Source organism: Clavelina lepadiformis, chromosome 8 (assembly GCF_947623445.1).
Source record: "Clavelina lepadiformis chromosome 8, kaClaLepa1.1, whole genome shotgun sequence".
Classification (NCBI taxonomy): domain Eukaryota; kingdom Metazoa; phylum Chordata; class Ascidiacea; order Aplousobranchia; family Clavelinidae; genus Clavelina; species Clavelina lepadiformis.
In genome coordinates this window covers 1,955,713-1,979,562 of record NC_135247.1, presented here as the reverse complement: position 1 = coordinate 1,979,562, position 23,850 = coordinate 1,955,713, and the positions used below count along the sequence as shown (strand labels likewise).

General features: G+C 40.6%; 1 protein-coding gene across 2 annotated transcripts; it reads right to left on the bottom strand.

The window, feature by feature from the left end:
• Nucleotides 1-280: 280 nt before the first annotated feature.
• Nucleotides 281-22,994, bottom strand: LOC143468333 (epidermal growth factor receptor-like). Of its 2 annotated transcripts, XM_076965476.1 has the most exons (33): nt 22,785-22,994; nt 20,121-20,296; nt 18,655-18,827; nt 16,167-16,330; nt 13,918-13,983; nt 13,638-13,759; nt 13,427-13,568; nt 13,150-13,257; nt 12,950-13,082; nt 12,574-12,647; nt 12,282-12,436; nt 11,804-11,984; nt 11,475-11,627; nt 9,633-9,831; nt 8,768-8,930; nt 8,522-8,595; nt 8,130-8,283; nt 7,274-7,372; nt 7,085-7,145; nt 6,860-6,966; nt 6,559-6,744; nt 5,966-6,108; nt 5,767-5,858; nt 5,579-5,665; nt 5,207-5,364; nt 4,996-5,131; nt 4,737-4,915; nt 4,021-4,212; nt 3,671-3,790; nt 3,473-3,593; nt 3,301-3,396; nt 2,115-2,237; nt 281-1,717 (listed from the first exon to the last, which is right to left on the bottom strand). In XM_076965476.1, exons 1-33 carry the CDS (start codon nt 22,843-22,845, stop codon nt 1,215-1,217), a joined length of 4,701 nt encoding a protein of 1,566 aa, XP_076821591.1. In that variant the 5' UTR covers nt 22,846-22,994; the 3' UTR covers nt 281-1,214. The 2 variants fall into 2 exon arrangements, with proteins under 2 accessions (XP_076821591.1, XP_076821592.1); XM_076965477.1 differs by lacking the exon at nt 3,301-3,396.
• Between the last annotated feature and the right edge of the window lie 856 nt (nt 22,995-23,850).

Below are 23,850 nucleotides of genomic sequence, written 5' to 3'. Positions count from 1 at the left end.
ATGTTCAAAAGATCGAGCAACATGAATTAATCTCATTTTGCGTCAACCAAAAGAAAATTTGCAAATTTTAGCTTAATTTAGCATGACAACAGAGGTATAACAATTTTGCCTCAGAAAATGTTGGAGACCTTGTCTGTGTCCGTGTTTGTCGGTATTTCATTTCGCAAATTTACTTGCAGTTTATGTGAAATGTTCAAATTGTCATTGTCTTTATGCAGTAGACCAGAATGAGATGATGAAGTAACTTATACGTAATAACAAACAAACCTATCAGCAAACATTCTTGCTCTTTTATAACTTGACATTTTATTACAGGACTGCCAACATGGTGACCAGAAGAAAAACTGACGGCGTAGATTTAAACGAAATGTATTAATATGCTTCAGTTAGGGAAACGCAGTACAAGTGACGCAAATTTTTTACAGAGCAGATCGTTCAAAACAAAACAAAAACATATTTACAATCATAATAAAGTTTAGGTTTCACGTAAGTGAAATAAATTTATTAAGAATAACTGCATTTTCGACCAATCGCAGTTGTTTACGTAGTACGTTCAAGCGCAATGACGAGGACTATCACGTAGGGCCTGGTGAATAAAGAAAAAATTGAGCAGAAACTGCTAAAATATTCCAGTGCAAAAACATCATCAGTAATTAGGACAACGACATCTAGCGGGTAGTTGTTTACCATAATCTACGACACCTTAGGGCGTAAAAGAGTGGAACTTTCGATTAACGAAAAAGGCAGTCATTTTAGAGACTGCAAAAACACTTGGAACTTCAAGAAATGCAAATAAAATCGCATAAACGAACAAATACTGTTAGAGACAAGAAAAAACGTAGCACTAATACTAAGTTTTAGCACCACGAGTAGGTCAATGTAGAAAATTTCTGAAATGTACCGTTTAAAGGACCAAACATCAAACGATTGAATTCAGGGAAAGGCGGTGTTGCAGTGTTGAATTTCAGAACCGTACCGTCTTATATCAAAGCCACTCCGAAAAAAAAACACATCTTGAAATAGAAAAACACCATCAGGCAAAAAGTGAGGTCTGTAAGTAAGGAAAAGTCGTGTACAACGGTTCACAAAATGGGCGCAAATGCAACTTTCTTCAAAACTGTTAGTGTAACCACAGATTGCACTACGCGCCATCTCGTGGCCAACCAAGCATTCCTATTGCCGCGTCAGGCAGCGCTAAAATGCGACCGGGTTGTTCACTCGCTGTTGTCCCAAGCGGCGCCTAGCTTGTGATAAAGCATGTTATCAACCGCCACCTCGATACCAACGCCACTGTCCGGTTCCGAGTAAGTCCGGCCGATCCCTTCCTTACTATTCGGCAGGTGTTTGTGGTTCTTTTGCATTAGAGAGAAAATATCGTCGTCTGGAAAAGCCCCCTTCTCGGCGGGGGCAGAGGTGTTTACGTACTCTGGCTGTTCGTGCTCCTGACCCAAGAGACCGGCATCGGAGTTGGCGTTTTCAAGGAAGTCGTAGTTGGGATTGGCGACCGCCGTCGTCTTCTTCTCCCCATCCTCATCGGATTGCATTCCAGAGTCTCTCTTTTCCGATCCGACGCTATCTCCACTCTGGGACGGATGACGTAGCGAGAAAGCGGGGTCCAGTTTCAAATTTTCCTCCTGGTCGAGGTTCTGGTATTCTGGGGCTACCCCGGACGAAATAGGAATCTCATAACCCTCCTCGTCCAAGTGGACCCCGGGGTCTGCAGAGACGGAGATAAAAAACAATTATTTCGATGAAATTACTTGATATTCTATGATATTAATTTACTACCAGAGCACTGCGTACACTTAGGACAGGACTGGATACGGAGCATAATGCTCAAAACCTAATGAATCCAACGTGCTACAGACGTCCAGCATGAGCAAAGTGCTTAAAAACTATTTTGTCACTTTTTTACCAAGTTTTCTTTTTAGCAAAGTGCTTAAAAACTATTTTGTCACTTTTTTACCAAGTTTTCTTTTTAGTTTTTAGTTTTAGAGCAAATGTTTACGTTTCCAGTAATAGATCTTAAAGTGCCGCGTTTAAAAAACAAGACGTGAAGATATATTTCTTTAAAGCTCATCTTCAATCTATTTAGACATCTTGGCTCTATTCACCTGAAGGCACAAACGCCGGTTCGTACTCCGGATTAGAGAGCGATGACGTAGGTAGGTCAAGGATGTTGACTGGAGGTTTGGTGGCGAACGGAGACGGAGGAAATTCACTCGGATCCAAGTATTCTGAAAAGATGAGGAAAACAATGAGAACATTCAACAAAACCTATTCCCGCACGCGACATAGTTAACATATTCGTTGCGGCTTTGCATCTGTATATAGCACTGCCCACCTCTGCGCTTGCGTAGTATTCATACAACAGAAATGCAATGCATAATAAGACCCAAATGCAACACGAAACATCGAAAAATGACTTAGCAGTCAAGTATTTTGTGAGCAATCTCACACTTCATTAATATGAGGCTACGTCAACATCAAACGTAGGCTACAACAACATCTGAAAACAGGTAGACAACGTCTGTTGCCATTTTTATTCAAATCTTTTGACTGTTATATTTCTCATACGAATAACTCATGGCTTTTACGAGCATCAAAGATTGACAACAATAAAAATATTAAAAAATGAAAATAGAAAATAAATTTTGTGAATATTTTCAGCAGGAGCACCGTTGCTCAAACACAATACTAGGAACACGTTTTTTTTATCAAAAACTTTTGGTTTTATTTTGTCCCTTAATAATTCTATTTCAGAATTTTAATTTCTTTCCATTGATGATCTTATTCCTTTGATGGAGTTAACATAAGCGTCAAACCATTGTACGGGCATATCAGGTTACAAAAGAATACAACATATTTTCATACACAACGTAATTTTCATGCATCTTCTCAAATTAAAAAAGGGTCCCCGCAAATATGCTTTATTATGCGCTCTCCCGCTGTAATTCAGCCAGACTGCACGTAACAGTCCGTTAATAACAGTTGCACAAAAAAATGCCATATCAAAATTTCCTCAGGAAATTTTAAGGCCAAACTTAATTTATTCCGTGATAACAGGCAAGTTTATTTCCGGCGCGCAAATCGAAAATGACTCGGGTTGTTAAAAAAGTCATGCATCGCTTTGCTATTTTCGTTAGTATACACAATTATTATTAGGCCAACAACTTTGCCACAAAACTCCTGGTTATTCCGGTTTCTACGAATTAACATCACTGATTTTTCAGTATATGATTTTTTTCTTGCATCAGCCCATCACGTGCTTGGACAACAACAACCACGTGACACACAAACCTGGCCTCTTATTGGCTGCTTCGAAAGGCGTCAGGTAACCGTCTTCGTCCTTAGAAAATTCAATCGCTGGCTTTGGTTGGACTTTGGTCTTATTTTCTGCTTGGCCACACAATGAGAGTAGCAACCAGCACGTATGAAGCGGTGTGAAATAAGTTTAAGAACCTCAACTTACCGTTCGGCTTAGTCTGCTGCTGCCTCAGGAGAGAAACCGGTTCTGCGCTATACCGCATGGTGGTGCTGTCTTCACGCGCACGCGTCAATCTCTGTGCTTGATCCGGGCAGTGATTTCCAGGCTGCAGGGTCGAAAATACCACGTCACTTACCCACCTTCGGGCGGCTAACGAAGCTAAGACCAGGGAATTTAGCTTACCCAGCCCTGAGGGTTGTCGTCGGGTCGTTTCGAAGAAGGAGGTCCGAAAACATCGGACGATTCGCTGAAAGTCCGCGCGTTGTTGATCACCCCAAGTACCGCCTGGTTTGGAAGACCCTCCTACAAAGGTCAAAGGTCACAGGTCAAACGATGTAAGGTCACCAGAAGTGGACCAATAGTTGACTCGATTTAAAAATGCGCAGTTTGGTTCCAACGGTTAGATCAAAAGCCCAAAGTCATGCTTACTAATCATTTAGCGGTCGAGTCATCCTAATTTACCACCAAAACACTATTTCAATTCCAAAAAATTTAAATGAATAAATTAGTTTCAATAATGATGTCATCATTACCTTTTGCCCGGTCATTGCGCCCCCAGCTACACTAAGTACGACCTCGTCATCACACGTCATATCCGGACTTATTGGCATGGTAACCGACGTAAACGGAGTGCTCGCCCCGTTTGGTTGCGATCCACTGATGCTGGACAAATTGGTCATCGTTGTCATAACCGAGTCCAAGCGTCTGTCTGCATTTCGTGAATTCTGCAACATTGAAAAGCGAATCACTTTTGTGTCGTAGTGAAGCGATTTTGCATCGCCGTGTGGACAGGCAGAGGTTGTCTATTGAAATGTGTTAATCATGGTATAATGAAGGCACGTTTCAGCGGGCACGTAGCAGAGATACATCGCAAAATAAACAAACCTCGACGCACTAACAGAGGTCACGCTTCGTTAGCTTAAGAAGAAATTTCTTGTATTGAAAGTATCAAGATGAAGTGTCTCAGACATAACGTAAACCACAGTAGGGATGGGCAGCACGATGCATGAGAGATCGTGGCAGGGGCGGTTCTTATAAATCATCAAGGCACAATTTTATTTCGTAAACTTCTATTTAAAGTTCGTTTTTAATTTAATTCTTTAACAAGGGCAAGAATGAGGCTGATTACCGATTAATTAACTAACACGGGCGTTAGTGGGTGGCGAGAATTAATCGGGTTACATTTTTGATGTAGTTTTTCGAAATATGACTTATTTTGTTACGACGGCTGCTGTAAATTTATCACCACCTGTGCAAGTCGCCCGCTGTCCATCCTTCCTCTAAATCTTCCGCTACCGCCGCCTCTCGCCTCCAGGAGAGCCTGCTGGGACGACGTGGATGACAGCTGCTGCTGATGTTGCCTTTTCCATGGCACCACGGAAGGGCAGGGCTGAAGAGCGAACGGATTGTCATTCCAAGCTCCATCCTCTGCAAGAGAGAGATTGATTTGAAGAGCATAAGATTGAATGAGGAGAAATGATTCTTTTCAGGAGCAGCCGAAGATTCACCTGCTCCGGTAAGAGCTTGAGGATGAAGATATTCTTCCGCATCAGTGATGGGAAAATCGTCTCCTTCTTCATTCATCAAAGATCTCAGAAATTCGGATGTTGTCGGGCTCGGGAGCTCGGTGAGATGTCCTTCGTTCTGCGGAGGAGGACAAATCGGAAGATCAAAATGGATGTTAACTCTCGACATCGATTCGCAATCCACAGGACTTACGTCTATCACCACATAGCGTTGTGGATCTCTCGCCATCTTGGACAGATCCTCAGAGAGCTCGCGGAAGGTAGGACGAGCTTCCGCATCAACGGTCCAGCACTTGATGAGGAGCATGTAGATGTCGATGGTGCATATGTAGGGCTGCGGTAACCTTTCACCTGAACAAAAACAAGCATTGTGAGGACAAGGAAACACTTGCCGCTGCCGCCAATGACGGAACTACAACATAGTAAAACGAACAAACTGCTCGTAAACATTGTACGTAGTGTGATAATAATCATCCTGTAATGTTGTTATAATATCCCTAACAATTATGAGACTTCTCTGAGGTTAGTAGTTGTCTGCAAGGACTTCTACAAAAACCTGGCTTACCTTTCTCCAGTAGAGTGTGCACTTCCCTCGCTGGCACGTTCTCGTATGGCTTCTTTCCGAACGTCATGAGTTCCCACATTGTGACGCCTGGTACATAAACCGGACGTGACGTTATAATTATTTCTTACAGTATTATTCAATGTATTGTTTAAAGGAAAAATAAAAGAAAAAAAGCGTTGTCTGCTCACCAAAGCCCCAAACGTCGCTCTTCTGAGTAAAGATCCGATGTTGGATCGATTCCAGGGCAAGCCACTTGATCGGCATTTTTCCTCCTTCCGCCCTAGAAAGAAAACCCACAAATCGGTGACGTGAAAATTTGGAGACGTCATAAACAAATACAGGCACCCCCACTTAGCTGAAAGGTCATTTATGAGGTGATGTTCTTACCTGTAGACGTCTTCATTTACGTCGAGTAGTTTAGCCAATCCGAAGTCGGTAATGCGCACGTGATTCGGCGATTTAACCAATACGTTCCTCGCCGCGAGGTCTCTATGAACGAGATGTTTCTCTTCGGCCAAATACCTCATTCCCTGTTAATTACAACGATGAGAATTACATTTGAGAATCTTCCAAACTAGGTCTCAGCAATAATAGTAAGAATAATTGGACAGCTTGCGCTGTATAATTAGTAGCTTGGCGCACTGATTACGAGCGCCCCCGTTGTTATTACGACGCTTAATTACGACGGGAAATTCGTGTGAAAACTTGGTTGGAAATAGATTACAGCGATCAGGAATGTCATCACTACTGGCTGTATAGTCAAAAGCAGAAAAAAATCTACACGATAATTAATCAGGAGACATTCCAGTCAATTTAAATTTTGGGCTGCAACAGTCTCGTCATAATTGCTGTGTAACATTTTTGTCATAAAAGAAACAGACTTAACTTGACCGCCAAAATACTTTTCAATTTATGGTGAAATTAGGAAAGCAACAAAGAAGCAGAAAAACAAGAAAATTTGACTAATTTTCAAGACGTACTTTGGCGATCTGCAAACTCCAGTTCAAAAGATGCTGGGATCCGATGTTATCTTTGTTTTCCCGAACATATTCCAGCAGATTCCCGAGCGGCATCAGTTGAGTGATGAGCATAATCCGCTGAGATAAACTGATTCCGAGAAGACGGACTAAGTTCGGATGTTCGCAAGACGCCATTACGAATGCCTCCTGCAACATCCGACATAAAGATCCGTGAAAATGCGCTCCCAAAATCATTACATCTATTGGTCGATTTATTACGTCACAAGGATCAATGCCGCGTCATAAATTGTATGGCTCTTACATCAAGAATCTCATTGCTCGCCACTTGAGAAGATTCGTCGCGAAGGACTTTGATGGCGACTGGGACTTTAACTCTCTCCCTCGGGGCCAGATCCGGGATCCAGTAACCTGAAATTATGACGTCATAGTTTAATAAAGCGTTTTCAATTTTTTAATCAAATTTATTCCATTTTCAACTTAAAAAGATAGAGCGTTGTTCTTTAAATTTAAAAAATATAAAAGAGACCTTTGTGGACTGTTCCGAATGCTCCGGATCCAAGAATCTTTCCGATCCTAAGCTCTGCATCCTGGAGAACAGCAGAAGAAGTTTTAAAAGAAAAATGCGACCGGCAAATCCTACTTTAATTTGTATTTCAAATTTCATTTCTTATTGTTTTGCTTAATTTTAGAGTGCTGCTAGGTATCATTATATTACCTTGACGATGCGGAGCTGCGCTTGGTTCGGTGCGACCCCGCTAGGTGTCATCGGCTCCATAAGGCGCGCCCTGGCGTCCATCTGGGATTCTTCGGCGCACTATTGGACAATGGCAAAATAACTTTTGCGTCATAATACCAGCTATTATTCTACAGTCGGAGAGATAAGGTCATTTATTGCGTCACAATGCTTGCGAAAGGGCAAATGTCGGTGTACTGGTAGGATTGTTTCCGAAATTGGCCGGTAAACATTTTTTATCGAAGAATTTTAATGCGATTTTTTGTGAGTTTCACTAAAACGTCTACGCGGGCCAAAATGGAATTTTAAAACCTTTAAAAGGCGTCGATAACCGACAAAGATCGAGAAGTTTAGAGATTCGCGGGATATTTGTCGTGTTTTGAGCGAAGATTTGACATGTCATGAGTCGAAGATGAAAAAGCCTCCGAGCGACCACAGTTTGATAAAATCTCATCGTCACTGGGTCGCATTTTATTTCGCTTTTTAGATCATCCCGATAAAAACCTTTTAATTTACAGTTTAACCCCCCAAACCCGATAAACCCGGGCAATTATGAACGCTTGAATTCCGAAAACGCATTGTTGTAAATATTTTGCAATTTTTTGCTCATTAGGGATCATCCAAGTGACTGTTGCATCATACACAGGGTGTGTCAATAGCGATTATGACGAAACAAGAAAATATCAATGTGATCAAAAGCTCAGTGAGTCAAATAAAAAAATATAATAACCGCCTTGTCTCAAAGCGTCAATCGAATTCGACTTATGTTTGAACACCTGTGCTCAAAATGATACGAAACAGGGCATTGTTTTGTCATAATACAAGAAAATGAACTCACAGGATCTATGCCAAGAGCTCGCATGGAATGTTGTCGCTTTTTGATGTTCTGTCGTCGGCGATATCGGCAGCATAAGACGATTCCGACTAACACGGACAAGACCACCAAGACCACCGGGATGACCACGGCGGCCACTACAGTGTCATTTTGTGACCTGGGGAAGAATATGAAAAAACTTTAAACGAGATGGACAGAGAAGGCTACTGTTACGTCACATACGTACCCGGCTTTTACAAACTTATACAACAAATAGTGTAGTCGGAAAATAAAAACATGTAAAATTTAACCGCATTTTTAAGGGCTAGGATGAAAATTTTGAAAAAGGTGGCCGCGCCAATAATGCTACTGCCAACAATTCGACCAGTTATTCCGAACTGGAGGTTCTATTTTACCTGAGCGCGTGGCGGCAATCCTCCCTCCGAGATCCCGTGCAGTTCGTGCACCCCTCTATGCATGGCACACAAGTCTGTAAAACGACGGGACGACATTTATTAGAACATAAAACACATTTTATGACGTCACAATGAAGATAAATGTCGTTTCGAGATCAATCTTATGCAGCCCAATGCAATTGAATTGAAATTATATTAGTTAATAATGTCGTTTATCAATCGATCAAATATTGAGGTACGGCTTACGTGAGTGGCGGACTTTATGGATCCGTCGTGAGAAAAATGGGCATTGGGACAGCGCGACCCCGGGGGCAGGCACTGCAGGATGTCCAGGCCACCGGCTGTTGTCGTCGCAAAATCACAGTAATTGCAAGCATTTTTGCCCACTGTGTTTCCCGGCCCGGTACAGCTGAAACAAACGGACACAGTCAGCGTATTGGTGACGTAATAATCACAATTAGGACTAATTATAAACGCAGCTTGATTGTAAAATATGTTTTGGTAGAAATAAAGAGGCAACAAACCGATTTGACGACCTCATTAAATCCTAAATATTTATAAATGTTTACGACATATTCATGTCAAGCTGTATATATATAACGGGGGGAGTTCTCATTTCTAGCTAAATATCACCGCAAACGAAACAAAGAGCTTTAATCGCCAGTTCATCCAATGTAAAATCATATCGGTTCTAATTCCACCGCAAGAAGCGTAAAGCTGCACGCTAAGAAATTCACAAAACAACTTCCGAAAACAAAACGTAATCATTGTCAACAATTGCTTGACCCTTCTGGGCTGTAAAACTTATTTTCTTTGCGGGTGTGAGTTTTATAAAGGGGAAGTTTAGAAATCGATGATAGTCGATAAAAACAAAAAATTACGATCAGTTTTTCACAAGTCTGTTGTAAAAAAGGTCATCATCATCGATCTGTTTGTTACGTCACAAGCAAACATAAACGTCGTAAATGGTAATTGAATTTACGAGAAAAAAACGCGAAATGGTTAAAAATGGAATTAAAACATCGACCGAGATTTTTCAAAATATTTACATAACGATTTTAAAAGCCGTTTGGATGCTGTTTCGATACAACAAAAATGCGAATGCACTCACAATCTTTCGCCCCGGTGGGACACACAATTGGGGTGACACTTTTGGCATTCGGTGCTGTTGTGGGTATTGTACATATCACTGGGGCATTCTTCGAGGCAGATTCCGTTGTAGCTCGCGTATTTGCAGCCAAAGCATTTTCCTGGTCCCTCACCATAGCAAGTCCCGTTGCACAGGTCGTGGCACGGTTTGCATTGAAAGTCTAAAAATTGAGAACTTTGATAAAAAACAGTTTTGATGTGGCATATTCTTCACGCAAACAAGCTTCTGTTAAGTGCAAGTGCTGGCAAAATTTACAACTTTCGAAATGTTTCCAGAAAAACCGGGAAGGCTTTGGTCGGTTTTTTAACCTTGACCTTGGCTGTGGTTGTGTTTGTTTGTGACGAAATCCTCTTGAGAAAACTCAATGACTTCCAAAAAAATACGTTATCTCGTTGTCAAGAAAAATATTCCACGCGCGACGTTTAATAGACGCATTAAAAAGCTTACAGACGCTATCACACTATTGACAATGACGTCACGTTTATGAGAATAAAGTGACTAAGACGACAATGCGGTTACACCTTTCTCAAGAATATCGCCCGTAAGCGGCGTAGGTAGTTTTTTACGGAATTCTGCTGTATTTATTCTGACTCACGTACACGAGCGCTCGGGATGTTTATCTCCCCTAAAATGTTACCAGTGCCTGTTACCTCTCTTTGATGTAAGCAGCTAGTTTGTTGTTGAATGCTTCACGGCTATTATACAAGCCTCGACCACGCTGGCGGAGTTGACAGGTTGCTTTAGGATTTTTCTCTAAGGTTTTTGTTTGTGGTAAGCGAGTGGGCCTTTTTACAATGCGAGATTTCATCACGCCTAAATTTTTGACTGACAGTTAACGTCATTGACAATTAGTTATGACAAATCATGGCACTGATGGTATGCTTGATTGCGTCATTGCTCCGTACACTTGTTGATCTAGGAAACGATCTCGTAAATATCTTGACACGATAAACCCGCTGCAAATTTTGACCGGAATGCTCGAATATTTTCGCGAAAATATCAACGATAACATTGTACTCTGCGCCTGAACCACCATCCCTCGCTCCTGGTTCGTCAGCTTTTACCAGGCCGCGATGACACTCTTTTGTTTTCACTCAAAACACGTTCAGTGTGACAATTTTGACTGGCAGTTGTGGGTGCGGGTTTCAGTGGGGTCACCAAAAGTGACGAGTCATTCAAAAAAGCGCAAAACAAACAACGGCGTCGATGGCCAACTACGTCAACGAAGCATAATTGTGCTCGCACGCGACAATTGTTGCTCGTCGCGTCAACAAACAAATCAACAAATTCAAGCGTTCTTTGCAACTTGGCTTCATGCAAGCAACATATCGTTGATTCGTCTTCATTCCTTCAAAAACCAATCCTCGAAAAATGTTCAAAGCTACAACAAGTTTGGAAGGTTAATTATCGAAGAGACATCGCAACTTCGTGTAAGACAGAAATGTAATCAATCATTACTCTCTACTGTCTGGCGTATACTAACGCAGTTTCGCGCGTAAAAAATACAAAGCTTTATAAATAATTACAGAAGGAAGGCGTAAGGGAAAGTTATTGTTTTGAAATTAATGTATGATCGGCAGCTCAATATCGATCTACCACATACTTGCTCGTTTCTTTGCAAAAAGTTGTTTTTGTGCGCATGATTTTAAAAATGACAAATTTTGGTGATTTCCATAAATTTGCAAAACTACTGTACATCCTGTAATTGCCGCTAAACTTGCAAAGCGATTAACATCTATACTCAAAAGACATTATTTGCGTAACCTAGGAATCGCAACTCAGATGAAAACTACATCACCCGACCTGTGTGATTTGCATAGATCCCGAGTTCCACGGGGCACGACTCCATGCAAGTTCTCCCAAAGTAGGTGTAATGGGAGCATTTCAAACATTGGTCAGGACCTGGTCCCCAGCAGCCGTTGGAATCACACTCGGGGTCGCAAGTTGTGGTATTGCCTGGAAAAGGGGCGGAAAATCAAAAAATCGATATTAAAACCTCACGAAAGCGTATATACTGTATAAGCACAAACACAAGTCATAGTAGCTTGTAAACTAACTAACTACTAATTAACCAGCCAATAAACTGCAACAATCTCTTTCTGGACAGTCTTGTATTTCAGCATTAGACTTACATTCTGTGCTTTCTCCGTTTTTACGAAGCAAAAGGCCGTTATTGAAGCCTCTGTATTCCGTATGATGACGTATAATAGACGTCCAATTGACCAACTGTTCGTAGCAAAGGTTCTGGCAATATCCGATGTAGACGTTACCGTGGTTTATCGCCCGCAATGACTCAAATCCCAATGACGTAATCTAAAAACAAACATATTTATGACGTCAGAATTGTGAGGAAAACGTGGGGTTGTCGTATTAATTACGAGACCTTTACAAGCACTTTTTAATTGAGGAAAAGCTTTAAAGCAACGATAAACGCGCATTTCTCGAGAAAAGTTAGTTTTTTTCAAACATTTGTCAGTTAAAGTTTCAAAAAATTGCAACAAAGGGAAAATCTTTCCTTCAAAAATCTCCTCAATAAATTATGTACTTAATGTCAAACCTTCAGATGAAAACATGTAAAATTATAGATAGGACGGAGAAAAAGTTTTCGACCTGATCAAGGTAAAACGGTCCTGCAGGGTGAGTATTATCCTGAATGATTAAGGCTACTATATCGTGGTACAAGCCAACGCCTCCAATTATTTGCAGGTTTTTGAAGACTGAAAAATTTGCAAGTTCTTTTGGCCAAGCCACGATATGGAGATAACCTTAAAAGAAAATGTTAGTATTAGTGATAGAACGAACGGTTGTTTTCGAATTACAAGTTATGGAAAGATAACGGTGGCTATAACATAAACATCACATTGCTAATACATAAGCTGTGTTCTTTCACAATCAGGCCTACCTGTTATAGTTTTCACATCTTTAAATGCGGCCATTTGTGAGACATTCATAGGCGGCAGTTTTGTATGAGTGTCTCTGTTAACACGAAAAGAAAACGTTTCAATAGTTAAGTCACAATGAACATGAGAAATCACCCGCATGTCTGCTTGAATTGCACAACATTTTAAGCAAACCGGATTATCCTGCAATAGTCGTGTTTTTAAAAGGCCAGGCACGTTTTTGAAGTCTTTTTATTTATCAAAGTTTTGGATTTGGTGGATTTTAAAACTTCGATATCGCGTTTATTTGAGACGGACCGAGACGAACACGAAGTCTCTCTCGAGATCCGATTAATTGAAAAAGATTGCAGTCGTTTCAAAACGATGCCAATTGCTCACCCAGCGAAGGCGAAAGACTGGAACACGACGTTCCCCTTGACGATGTTGCAGCCCTTAAAATAATGGACGTTCGATGAATCGACCGTTTTGAAATGAACCAGGGGGCCGTCCGCGTGACCAACTCCGTAACATTCTGCAAATTAGGAAAAAATCAACCGCTGTCGTTTTACCGGAAATTACTTTATGGCGTCATGAATAACCTTTGTCACACACTTCCTCTTTGCACGGAACACATTTTCCTTCTCCGTTGTTATGGAAACCGACTCTGCAAGATTTGACGCAGCCGTTGTCTTCTATGAGAAGGTTGCCTAAAATAAAGGAACATAGTGACGTCACAAGGGATAAAAAGACGTCATAATAGAATATGCAAAATAATAACCTAAGTGCTCATTGTTTACAATTGGAGAGAAGCTGTCCGTCGTGTGGCTATAGAAGGTCAAAGTTCAAGCATTGTTACGTCATTAGAAAAACACTTACTGGGACATTTATTGACGCATCTGTCGTCATAGTGGTATTTGAACTTGGGGTTGGGAATGTTACGCTGGGTCTGTGGGTCGTAGATGAACTCAGGCGGGCAAGCAAATTCACACGAACCACTGTTGTTCACGTGAAGGCAGATCTGACAAGAATATGTTTGAAATAATTTCATATTCTTAAGGTTTTATTATCTCATGGAAAGAAAGCTTACCGTGCAATCCCTGGCCGTGGGGCCGCTACAACCGACCGCGCACTCGGAATCGCAACAATCGTCACGTGTCGTCCCACGACATCTGGCATCTTCACACTCCGGCGAACAGTGCTCTAATGTCACTGCGCAAGATTATAAACTCACGTCATGACTTGACACTGTTTTTTGTTAATTTAAACCAAATGACGCTAAAAACGTTTTCTCCTGCATACAAGCGCCCAGGGCATGGTGAGTTAGAGGCAAGTGTGAAGTTGTTATTCAAACTTTGATTTTAACTCACGTTGCTGGCACATTTCGTTTCCTTTACCCCAGCATCCAGCCACGCACGATTCATTGCACCGAGCACCTGGAACATCAAAGGAAAGCATGAAAATCAAGCTCGGTATTTGCAGCAAAATTAAGTAATCGAGCGTTTTAGTTAAATCCAATAGGATTACTAAAATTCAGCATCAAACTGCTTTTTTTCGCTCGGGAGTTTCAAACTGTTTACCGTAGATTTACTATTACTATAAGGCCTCCGCCGAACTGACTATTTTGGTGCACAATTATATCGAAGGCCGATTTTTTTCCGGCAATTGTGCAAAAATTCGAGTCAAATTTGGCGATAAACCGGAAGTCACGCAAACTTTCATCTGTTGAAATACTTGAACGGCAAATCATAGCTCAGTTTCAAGTTCAACGATTGTTCATAGCTTGGCCTAATTGCTAGGGACGGAAAAGCTGAAACATCTGACCCAGATGTGGTTACTTTTGGACGTGGAGAAAGTAAAAACACAAAATGGATGCGCATTTATACTTTTGCTAAACGAGTTTCCGCCGAACGTTGTTGGTCGGTGGACCGGGCAGCAAAGTCGTAGATGGAATGTGTCTGTTTACCTGAATATGTGTCAACTGCTTGTAGGTTCGAGTTATTGGTTGTTTTTCCATTGCCTTGGCGCGCACGACTTTTTACAGAAGTATAAACGCGGTTGTAAGTAGCCGAAAATATCCAGATAATTTTTTGGTTGACTTTAATTCACTTTTGAGGAATTTACCCGCGTTTCATGAAAATGTAAACATTCATAAAAACCTGTCAAATAAAATCCAGAAATTGAGAAAAAGGTTTCCTTTGTCTTGACTTACAAGCCTTAATCCGCTATCGCCTTCGCTCAAAGTCAAAAATAACAACCGGCGCACTCTGATTTATCATGAATGTGAAGTTTTTGAGTGCCTCGATCTTACCTTAATGCGAGCTGCGGTCTTAATTACCCGCTTATAAGGAATAATCGTCGCTCATATCACCACGGCGCATTTTCCACGATTAAAAGATTGTTTTATCATCAGTGAATCGTGTTTGAATTTAACTTTTACCAACTCGGGTAAGGCGTAGTGTGCAGATCGAGTCTTCCCTAAATGTTGTCTGTTTTCTAAACTACTTTTGCCCTAACCTTAAGGGCTTTGATAAACAGAAGTTACATAAGTCAAGCAACTGCTACGTTCCTCTTAAAGAGAATGTGTCATCGCGAAAAAAAGAGCGATTTCTTCTCAAAATCACGATGTTTAAATCCGGAATTCACCCGTATTCTATAGAAAAACATTTTAAGCTTTGTTTTCAACTTTCTGAAAGCGGCGAACGTGGTCGACACCGAACAGAAAAAGCGACAGAATTCTTCTTCGACACGACCGAGGCAAAAGTAATGACAACAAACATACGATGGCAAGGAGATGCCAAAAAACCGCTAATCCATCTCTCCAGTCATAATCAGAGCATTAATTAAGACTTTATAAAGTATCAAGCCTAGACAAGGGTCTTTCTTTTCGATGAGAAGTCGAGGAGAGAGAGAGAGAGAGAGAGAGAGAGCATAGGCTGCAGGTGCAGAACCACAACCTTTAACAGAATTTTAGTAACACGGTTGTCCGAATTTCAAAAACAAAGCCACACAGAGCTCTGTGGACAATTACAGCGACCAAGTCGAAGTTAAAGATTGTAATCTTCCTTCAAATGTTGTCACTACCATCACGTGCGAATCGCTGATCACTACGTAACAATGCAGAATGTTTTAGATGAGAAATTGCAACGAACAAAAACAAGATTCGGTTTCGCGGGGGGGGGGGGGGGGGAGATTAAGTTATGAAATATTTATGCGACTCCTCGCTTTGCAACGTCACTATCTCATTACGTCATCTTTGTTTTTCTTTTAATGTCTTCATCGAAAGGTTTGTTGCGATTGTAGCGGTGTGAAGATTAGCAAGTGAAAGTTTTTGCCCTTCAAGGTGATAACGTAACATTTCGTGCAGAAGTTGTGAAAACAAATCCGAATTCGTGCGTCAGACAAAATAACGTCATTGATAAAAAGACAAAAAAACAAAAGCAGTTAGCAATGCAGATTTTAAAATATGTGCGGGAGGTGAGAAAAAATGATACAGTTAATCTAAAACAACACCAAAAATGTATAAGAAAGCGCAGTTATTGATGGCACAATATCTATACCTCGTCAACAGAAAATCAAAATACGCCTACAAGACAAGATTGACAACAAGTGAACTTACAAAGAGCGGAATCCTTATTATCTGACACCTCATAAGTCCAATTTCCGATTTTTTGTTGCACAGGGTTGAGGATGTCATCCCAATGAATGGTGTCCGCAAAGCAAAGTTGCGGATTGTTGTTGATGTGGACACTGCCGTGAACTATCTCGGTCAGTGACGACAACCTGATGGTGACAACATTAAATAAAAAAACTGAAATACCAAAGAATTGTAAAGCTGCCAGTAAACTCCTTAGCAACTTTAAGTTCTCAAAAAGAATAAAAATTTTATAGATTTAGATTCGAATAATGACGATTGATTGTTTTTGATTGATAATAATAATTGTCTAAATCTCGATCAGCGACCCCTGTAGCATGCCGTGCAAATGCAGGAATTAGAAAACTTTGCGATAACTTATGATCTGCTTCGCAAAACATGCAGCAGACTAAGAAAAGCAATTGCATACGACACCGTGCGCCGTAAATATGCCCCGAAATAACCCCACTGGTCTAAAGAAAACAAAAATACAATTTTGTCAGTAACTTCAATATTCTGGGGTAAATTTGGGAACTTCAGTCAGCTTCCGGAAAAACATTGAATAATATTCAACGACCCATCACAACCGTGCAGGGGTAGGGTCGGGGCTTTATTGCGAATTGTGGGTTAACCCTGCGTTGGGAACACAGTTAAGCAAGTGGTGGAAACCTGAAAACCTTTTGACAAACCGCTATACCATATTTCCTGATTACTAAATCAACTCATAACATTTTCGTGGAATGTTTTCCCAACCACAGGAAGATGATAATTTCTAAGAAACTTATATCTTCCATTCATAGATAGATTACGGAGCGCTATAAGCAAAGATTGATGGACAAATGTTGAAATCCGAACACGAATTATGCGCGGATTTTCTACGATCTATTTGTAACCGCGCATATTTGTGTGGAGCGGCTGAATTCGAAAAACCTCATGTTTCCGAGCCACAGAATTTTCAGGATATTTCTCACCACCTATTTTCTTAAATGGAAACTATTCTGCTTTCTTTGATCGTTAATTATTATGGACGGTCTTATGGTCTTATTATTTCTGTCTTCAAATGGAATTCATCGATTTTAAAACCTTGTCATATAGAACCGCGAACTACTAAGATTGGCATTCGAAAGACTATCGGAGGACAAAACCCGATCGGCAGCCTAAAACACCCCAACAATCGTGGAAACTACATGACAATACGACAGCTCAAGTGCATGCGGTACAATCAGTCATCAAAGTTCACTTCACGAACAAGAACATGAACTTCAACGGCACCCGCATGCAAACATGAGAGTATCTCCCAAGTGGCCAGTCATAATATTCAGGTGATTGCATTAAAACGAAGCGTGACTCGGGCTCGTAAAATCAGGGCCTACAACCTATTTAAGCGTCCGTTAATGTGATAGAATTTTGTTGAATGTGACGATCTGTGTTATCATATTAATCTTTCATGAAACACGACTCGAATGGGATTAATTTTTCATGGCACGTCACGTGAGTGCTTCATTGCCTGTGATATGAATTGTTAAATCACAATTGTTGTCCGAGAATTTGCATTCAGTAGTGACCCTATGACGTATTTGGGGGGAGAAACGTTGGACGTATTCTAAAAAAAATCACTACCAGAAAGAAAAACCAAGGACTGCTCGTGTCGTATTAATCAGTAATCTGCATTCATCTTGATCAAAATTGCCCCCCTCATGCGAAATAGGCGATGTTTTCTCGATTCATTAATTCAAATTAAGATGAGATTAATTCGATTTGCGCCTGGTCTGGCATCTCGAAGGCCTCCATCACGTCAATAATACAGGAAATTGAAAATGGCCAAAATATTCGTCAGCAAAAAACAGTATTGCTAAGAAATACAGTGACATCTGTGGACGTGATAATGGTACGTTCCCGTAACGATATTTTAGTGTCAGAATTAGAGCAAAACCTCATAACAAAGAGGCAACTGGTAAATGTAAACGATGAAGCAAACTGTTGAAAATAAAAGAATTATAGCGTTTTATGCGTTTCCCTTCGAATGCTTTAATGAAATTGCTACAAGACAGCAAAACTAAAAAATTGTCAAAATCCTTTATGCTAAAATATCAACATTTCATTTCATAAACGCACAGTGTAAACGAAAAATCGACCGACAGATCCACTCGGTTGCATCGACGGCAACCAGCCTGCATAAAAGACGTCAATTTTTTTACACTTAAAAACTTGAAAATGTCACTCGATACTTGTGCCTAGCGCACCTGCATATATAAGGTGCACGTGAACATACAGCAGTTTCGTTCAAGCGTTAAATCATGTGACAGCCTGCACGCAAGTAGCTGGATTCCCACGAAACTATAGCCTGAGAGTGTGGCAAACAATGTGCGGAAATATCCAGATCAACGCTGGGTTTATGACACGGCGGGGCGTAGAGTTACAAAACGTGGGTCACAAAATGCGACCACTAACACCCCTAGGGGTCAGTTCTCACCTTAATGCCTTTAAACCTTTCGACTTATGTTGTTGGTTGACGTTAAGTTTGACGTAGAGGGCGTACTTGCCCTTGTACAGCTCGCGACCCCTAATTATCTTCAGATTTTGCAGGGGTAAATAGGGTAAGTAGTTGAGGGCTATTATGACGTAACCGGTCACTTCTTCGATACCCTGAAATAAAAAAAATAAACAGATAAGTTCCGCTGAAACGGCAAATGGCAGCGTTTTTGTTTGCTCTGGCGTATGATGGGTAAATTACACTCTACAATGAATCAATAAGGGGACTATTATGCTGGTGACCCAGAACACTGTGCTCAATAAACAACACGAGATGACATATTAACAGAATGATGACGGACAAACATTGAATGAGTTTGGTTAATGTCGTTTTCAATTCTATTTATGGCATCAAGATTGATAAAAAAAAACATACAGACTGTTAAATAATCCCATGTTTATCCGGATATTTTAAGACAACGACTTAAATTGCGCTGAATTTACCCAGATTACATGGACATTAAGGAAGGAAGCGCTTGAAGTTTACAAGCCATGTTTTTCCAGCCTCATCGTATTCAACTCATCGTATTTTTTCAGCCTCATCAACCTTTGTGTTTTGCTGTAACATTATATCGCCGCTGGTCTTGATTCGAACGATTTAATTTGAATGGAAATTCAATTTCGTTGAAAATCACAAACGTTGTGCGTTTTAGCAATGAAAACTTGAGTTGGTATTAGAGCTGTACAACGAACGTTGTGGAAGAAGGACGATTTATATCTTGTCCGTTTCCGCTTAAACTGTTTACAACTGACGACCACCCTTCCATTTTCAACTAAGCTTGAAAGAGTTTGAATCAGATTGACCTTATTTGGAACATTTCCTAAACTCACAAATAAAAGTAGGAATGAGATTAGAGAACCTTTCAGTAATTTACTGATTAAATTTCCAAGTAAAACCTCGCCCCAGCCACGCAAGCGCCCTATTTCTAAGCATCTAAGCAAGCATATCTAAGCAATCACAAAGTTTAGAAAACAAGCGTTTAATCAAACGATGTAGGTGAATATCAAAACAAAGTTGTAAGCGTTTAAATTTAGTTGTTTGCGTCATATTATGCTGCAATAATTCAACCTGCAAAAAGTTTGTTGAGAATGCAAAAATCTTGCCGCTGCAATAACACTGAAAAATTTAGATTTTGATGAAATTAATTCCACGGATCATTAGTTCAGCTGAACTATGGCGATAATACAGAGCTCGGCTGCAGAACTTATGATAGAGAGCTTCGCATTTTTCTGTCTAACACTTCGGCTTTGAGTGACAAGTCTTAAACCGCGAAGAACCAGCGTGTTTTTTGTTCGTTTCGACCAGAAATATGATAAATCTTGCAGGAGGTCTCTGAACGTAGCGCGTTGTATTTCAGGCTATTACCCTTAACCTTTTCTTATTTACAACAGGATAACCGCATTCACCTGCAAAAAAGAGATTTCCAGTTTGGACGATTGCAGACCAGTGATTTCAAGGTTGCCTTTAACAATTGTGCAGTTCCTGTATTTCTTGTACATTTTCACATAATGGTCAAGGCGATCTTCCCCGACCGAAAGACCAGATGTTGTTCCAAAGCATATCTTTGGTTCCGATTCCGCACCTATGACGTAATAATAGTCATCAACATCAAAATAGTGGCTAGGAAGTGAATAAGGTATGCTGACAATTAGCTATCTGCGGTGCACGCCCGCGGGCATAGTTCAAATCCAGAAGACGTGTCGGAGCCGAATACTTCGTGTCGTGGCGTTAATTAAAAAAAGAAAAATATGATTTGAGCAGAGACGCTGCGATTAGCGCTAAGCCACATACCCGACGTACGCCATTTTCCACATAAAATCGTGTATCTTTGTGCAAAGTGATAACACAAAGCACCGAAGCACGGGACCAGGGTTTAACCGGTTAAGAGCCTTAATAACTGACATAGGTGTGTACACTGTGCCTCGTAAATCCTAATGTTTACCGTTCACCTTCGACGAGATTTGGTCGCTTTATTTTTCCATGAGCGTTCGGGTTCATAACAGCGTTGCCTAAAATCGCTCGCATCATTCTGTCTATGACGACGGTTATAAAAATCAATGCCAATTCGGATCAATATCGCCACACTTCACTCCGTCTTCGTTCAAGATTGTTCTATAATAAAACACTGTACATAGTGACATAATTTGTCGTCATTATATTGTCCTTTATTCGCTCATAAGTTCAAGACTTTCGCGAACGGAAGTGTTTGACAGAAACGAAATACCGGAAAATGATCACCACAACGCTAAAGGTATTTTTATCAAAAACAAGGCTTTCCAGAATTAAGCCAAACATAATTAATGATGACGTACAATCGGTTATGGCCACCTCTGCACTCTAACCGATGACGTAGCAAACATTCGAAGAACACGTTTATCGTTTAAAACCTTTGATGTTAACAAGCCCCTTGACAATTGAGGGGACGATACGCGCGGGCTTTCTACAATCCAGGCATACCGCGTAGGTAATAGGGTTCGTAATTGGATACCAAGTTCGTAAGCTATGACGATGTCTTGTGTTTTTACTATCGCGTCGCGACGTATTCGATGGGCTGGTAATGTAGAGGCGTTGCAATTGTCGCGCACTACGTAAGCGTTCTTTTATATCAAATTCAGTACCGTGCGCTATACGCCCGATAAGCAGCAATTCAACGAGAAAATCTTATTGTCAAAACCTAATTAAGGAAAGAGCGTTCAATGCTTCCCCCCTAACCTGGTACTGAAGCGCAAACGAAGCCAGTCTTTGGGTGGGAAAAACGCTCGATATTCGACGCCAGCGACGCTAAATGAGAACTTTCGTTTTTTTAACTACGGTTTGTGGTCTCGAAAGTTGAAAGAGTCCAAAAACAAACAAAAACGGCAAAATGAAAATGGTCCACGCAATGCAAAATCAATACTTAGTCGCAACAAAGGTTACGATTTAAAAAAGGCCGCGTAGTTAAGTTAATTTGGAACGCCAAAGCCTCTGACCGTGCCAGAATGTGCTCGTTTATAGCACTTGATGTCAATTACAACAATAGAAGCAGGAACAATTGAATTTAAACCTGTAAAAAGCAATCGCCGTAGAAATCACGGTGCGCTTACAAGAACACGACAGCATGTTGGTCGGGCCGTCGTTAGATTCCCACTTTATCGAAATTTGAGGAATCAATAATTGCAAAGTTATCGACCGTTTGCGTCAGTCAAGCGCGTCGTTTGAACCAATTTTAAAAAGTTTATAAATTAAAAATCTGCTTTTTGGAGCGTTCACGGCAAACAGCAGAAGCAAAACTCTATCGAGCGAGTTGGAACAAAAGCAAACTTTTATGATATTAATTATTGATGTTTGGGATAGGTATGCGGCATGCCGGTGCCAGGAAGTGAGAAAAAACAATGGGAAGTTTGGTCGCCAATTTTGTTGTCGCGACTGACTTTGTCGTCTGATATCTGACACCATCTTACAGAGCATTCTCGGCTCAAAATCTTGTCAAAGAATTCCGGGTGGAAGTAATATTGGATTGTAAAACAGTAGGAGAAGGGGATTTGCCCTAAAATGTGAAATCTACAACGCTTACACCATTTACAATTATAACATCGTAATACGTAGCCATAAAGTAATCTTCAAGAGGGAATTGTTTGTCGTAGTATGAGCACATATTGTAATGTAATTTATCTCAGCCACATTTGCAGTTGGATTGATGTCGTTAACTTTATAGGAGTTTTGTTTCCAAGAACCTTGTCTGTTGATCTCGATATCAGGACTAATAAGGCGCTATTTAGCCTTCTAACTAATCCTAAAGAAGATTACAGTTACACCAAGCTAACTTCCATGCGCCTCTGGCTAAACGATGCCGCTGACTTCAGACTGTTCGTAGGGAGACGGGGAACAAAAGCGCTTAATGAGAGTAGGACCACCATTGTCAGTTTGCTTGTTGATATAACCAAACTGCACATTACGTGATGCCTTACTATCAGCACACATAGGCTTTAGGTCTAAACGTGATTACGTAACTGGCGGTAAGCGTCTCAATGATTCTAGAATGCCAGTCTGGGTAAAAACAACCTTAAAATTTGACGAAGTTTTGGACTTACTAGATAATGATAAAGATAGCCATGATAGGATAAAGACCAGGTAGAGTGTCTTGCTTGGCATCTTAAGGCTTATATGTCCATTCCAGAAAGACAGAAAATATCCCAAGTTCAGTGGTGAAGCACTTTGCACTTTGCACCCTATTTGACGATCTTCTGCAAAGCTTTTCGTGTGCACGCAAACTGTTTAAACTGCAAAAAGGTAATAACAGTACTTAAAACAACAAATCGAAACCGTAAAAATTGTAAATCAACTCGTTATTGGCAATATAAGCTGGCGTGCGATACAAGACAAAGGCGGTTGGTATCCAAACTGAGTCAATAGAATTTCATTTAAGGTCAAAGAAATCATTTTCTGAAACAGCTCCGCCATGTCGAATTAAATCAAAACCTGTTCTATTCTTTCATGCGAAGGATCGGTGTGGTATACAACATACAAGTATGTTGCGTCAAAACATCAATACCAGATACAAAAAGTTAGCGGTTCTGCTATTCTTTACAGTTTGACATCTTTACACAAGAACGTTGGTTATACAAGAGTATCATTTTGCACAAACAAAACTGTTTGCCAGACACATTGTCCGTTGACAACGACACACAAAAACTTTGTCCGCTTTAACTATGGTCCTACCGATACAGGTTGCTTATCAAGTAGCTGCAGATATTTTTTCTTTTACGTTTATTGTTTTGGAAATCGAACTTATCTAAAACACGAGACATATCTCGACTGTAGATCAGTATTATGACGTCACGTGCTGCTGGGGCGGAATGTAAAGGTTTCAATCTAATCAGATTAAACTGTCAAGCCAATTTTGCTACTCTGATTGGGATTTTCCAGAGGTGAAATTAACAATCATATAACAAGTTGAAAAATAGTTATTTAGTATTATAATAATAGCATTTCGCCATCTGCCTTCGTTTATCGTAAGTCCTGATTTTTCATGATACAGATCCTAGGCTACGGCTAAGCGCCTAACACCAAAATATCACGGTCGCGTTTCCAAACTGCTGTTAGAAATACACTACCATCTATAGTAAATGTAACAGCAATACACTTAATACCGGTTTC

Bases quoted from the DNA above. Each gene is read 5' to 3' on its own strand.
- LOC143468333 (XM_076965476.1), bottom strand. From the start codon at position 22,845: ATGCCAAGCAAGACACTCTACCTGGTCTTTATCCTATCATGGCTATCT. The intron at 9,832-11,474 runs GTCGGGTGATGT...CTCAATTTTTAG, and splicing joins GATCTATGCAAATCACACAG to ACTTTCAATGCAAACCGTGC. The intron at 3,397-3,472 runs GTAAGTTGAGGT...GTGGCCAAGCAG, and splicing joins GCAGCAGACTAAGCCGAACG to AAAATAAGACCAAAGTCCAA.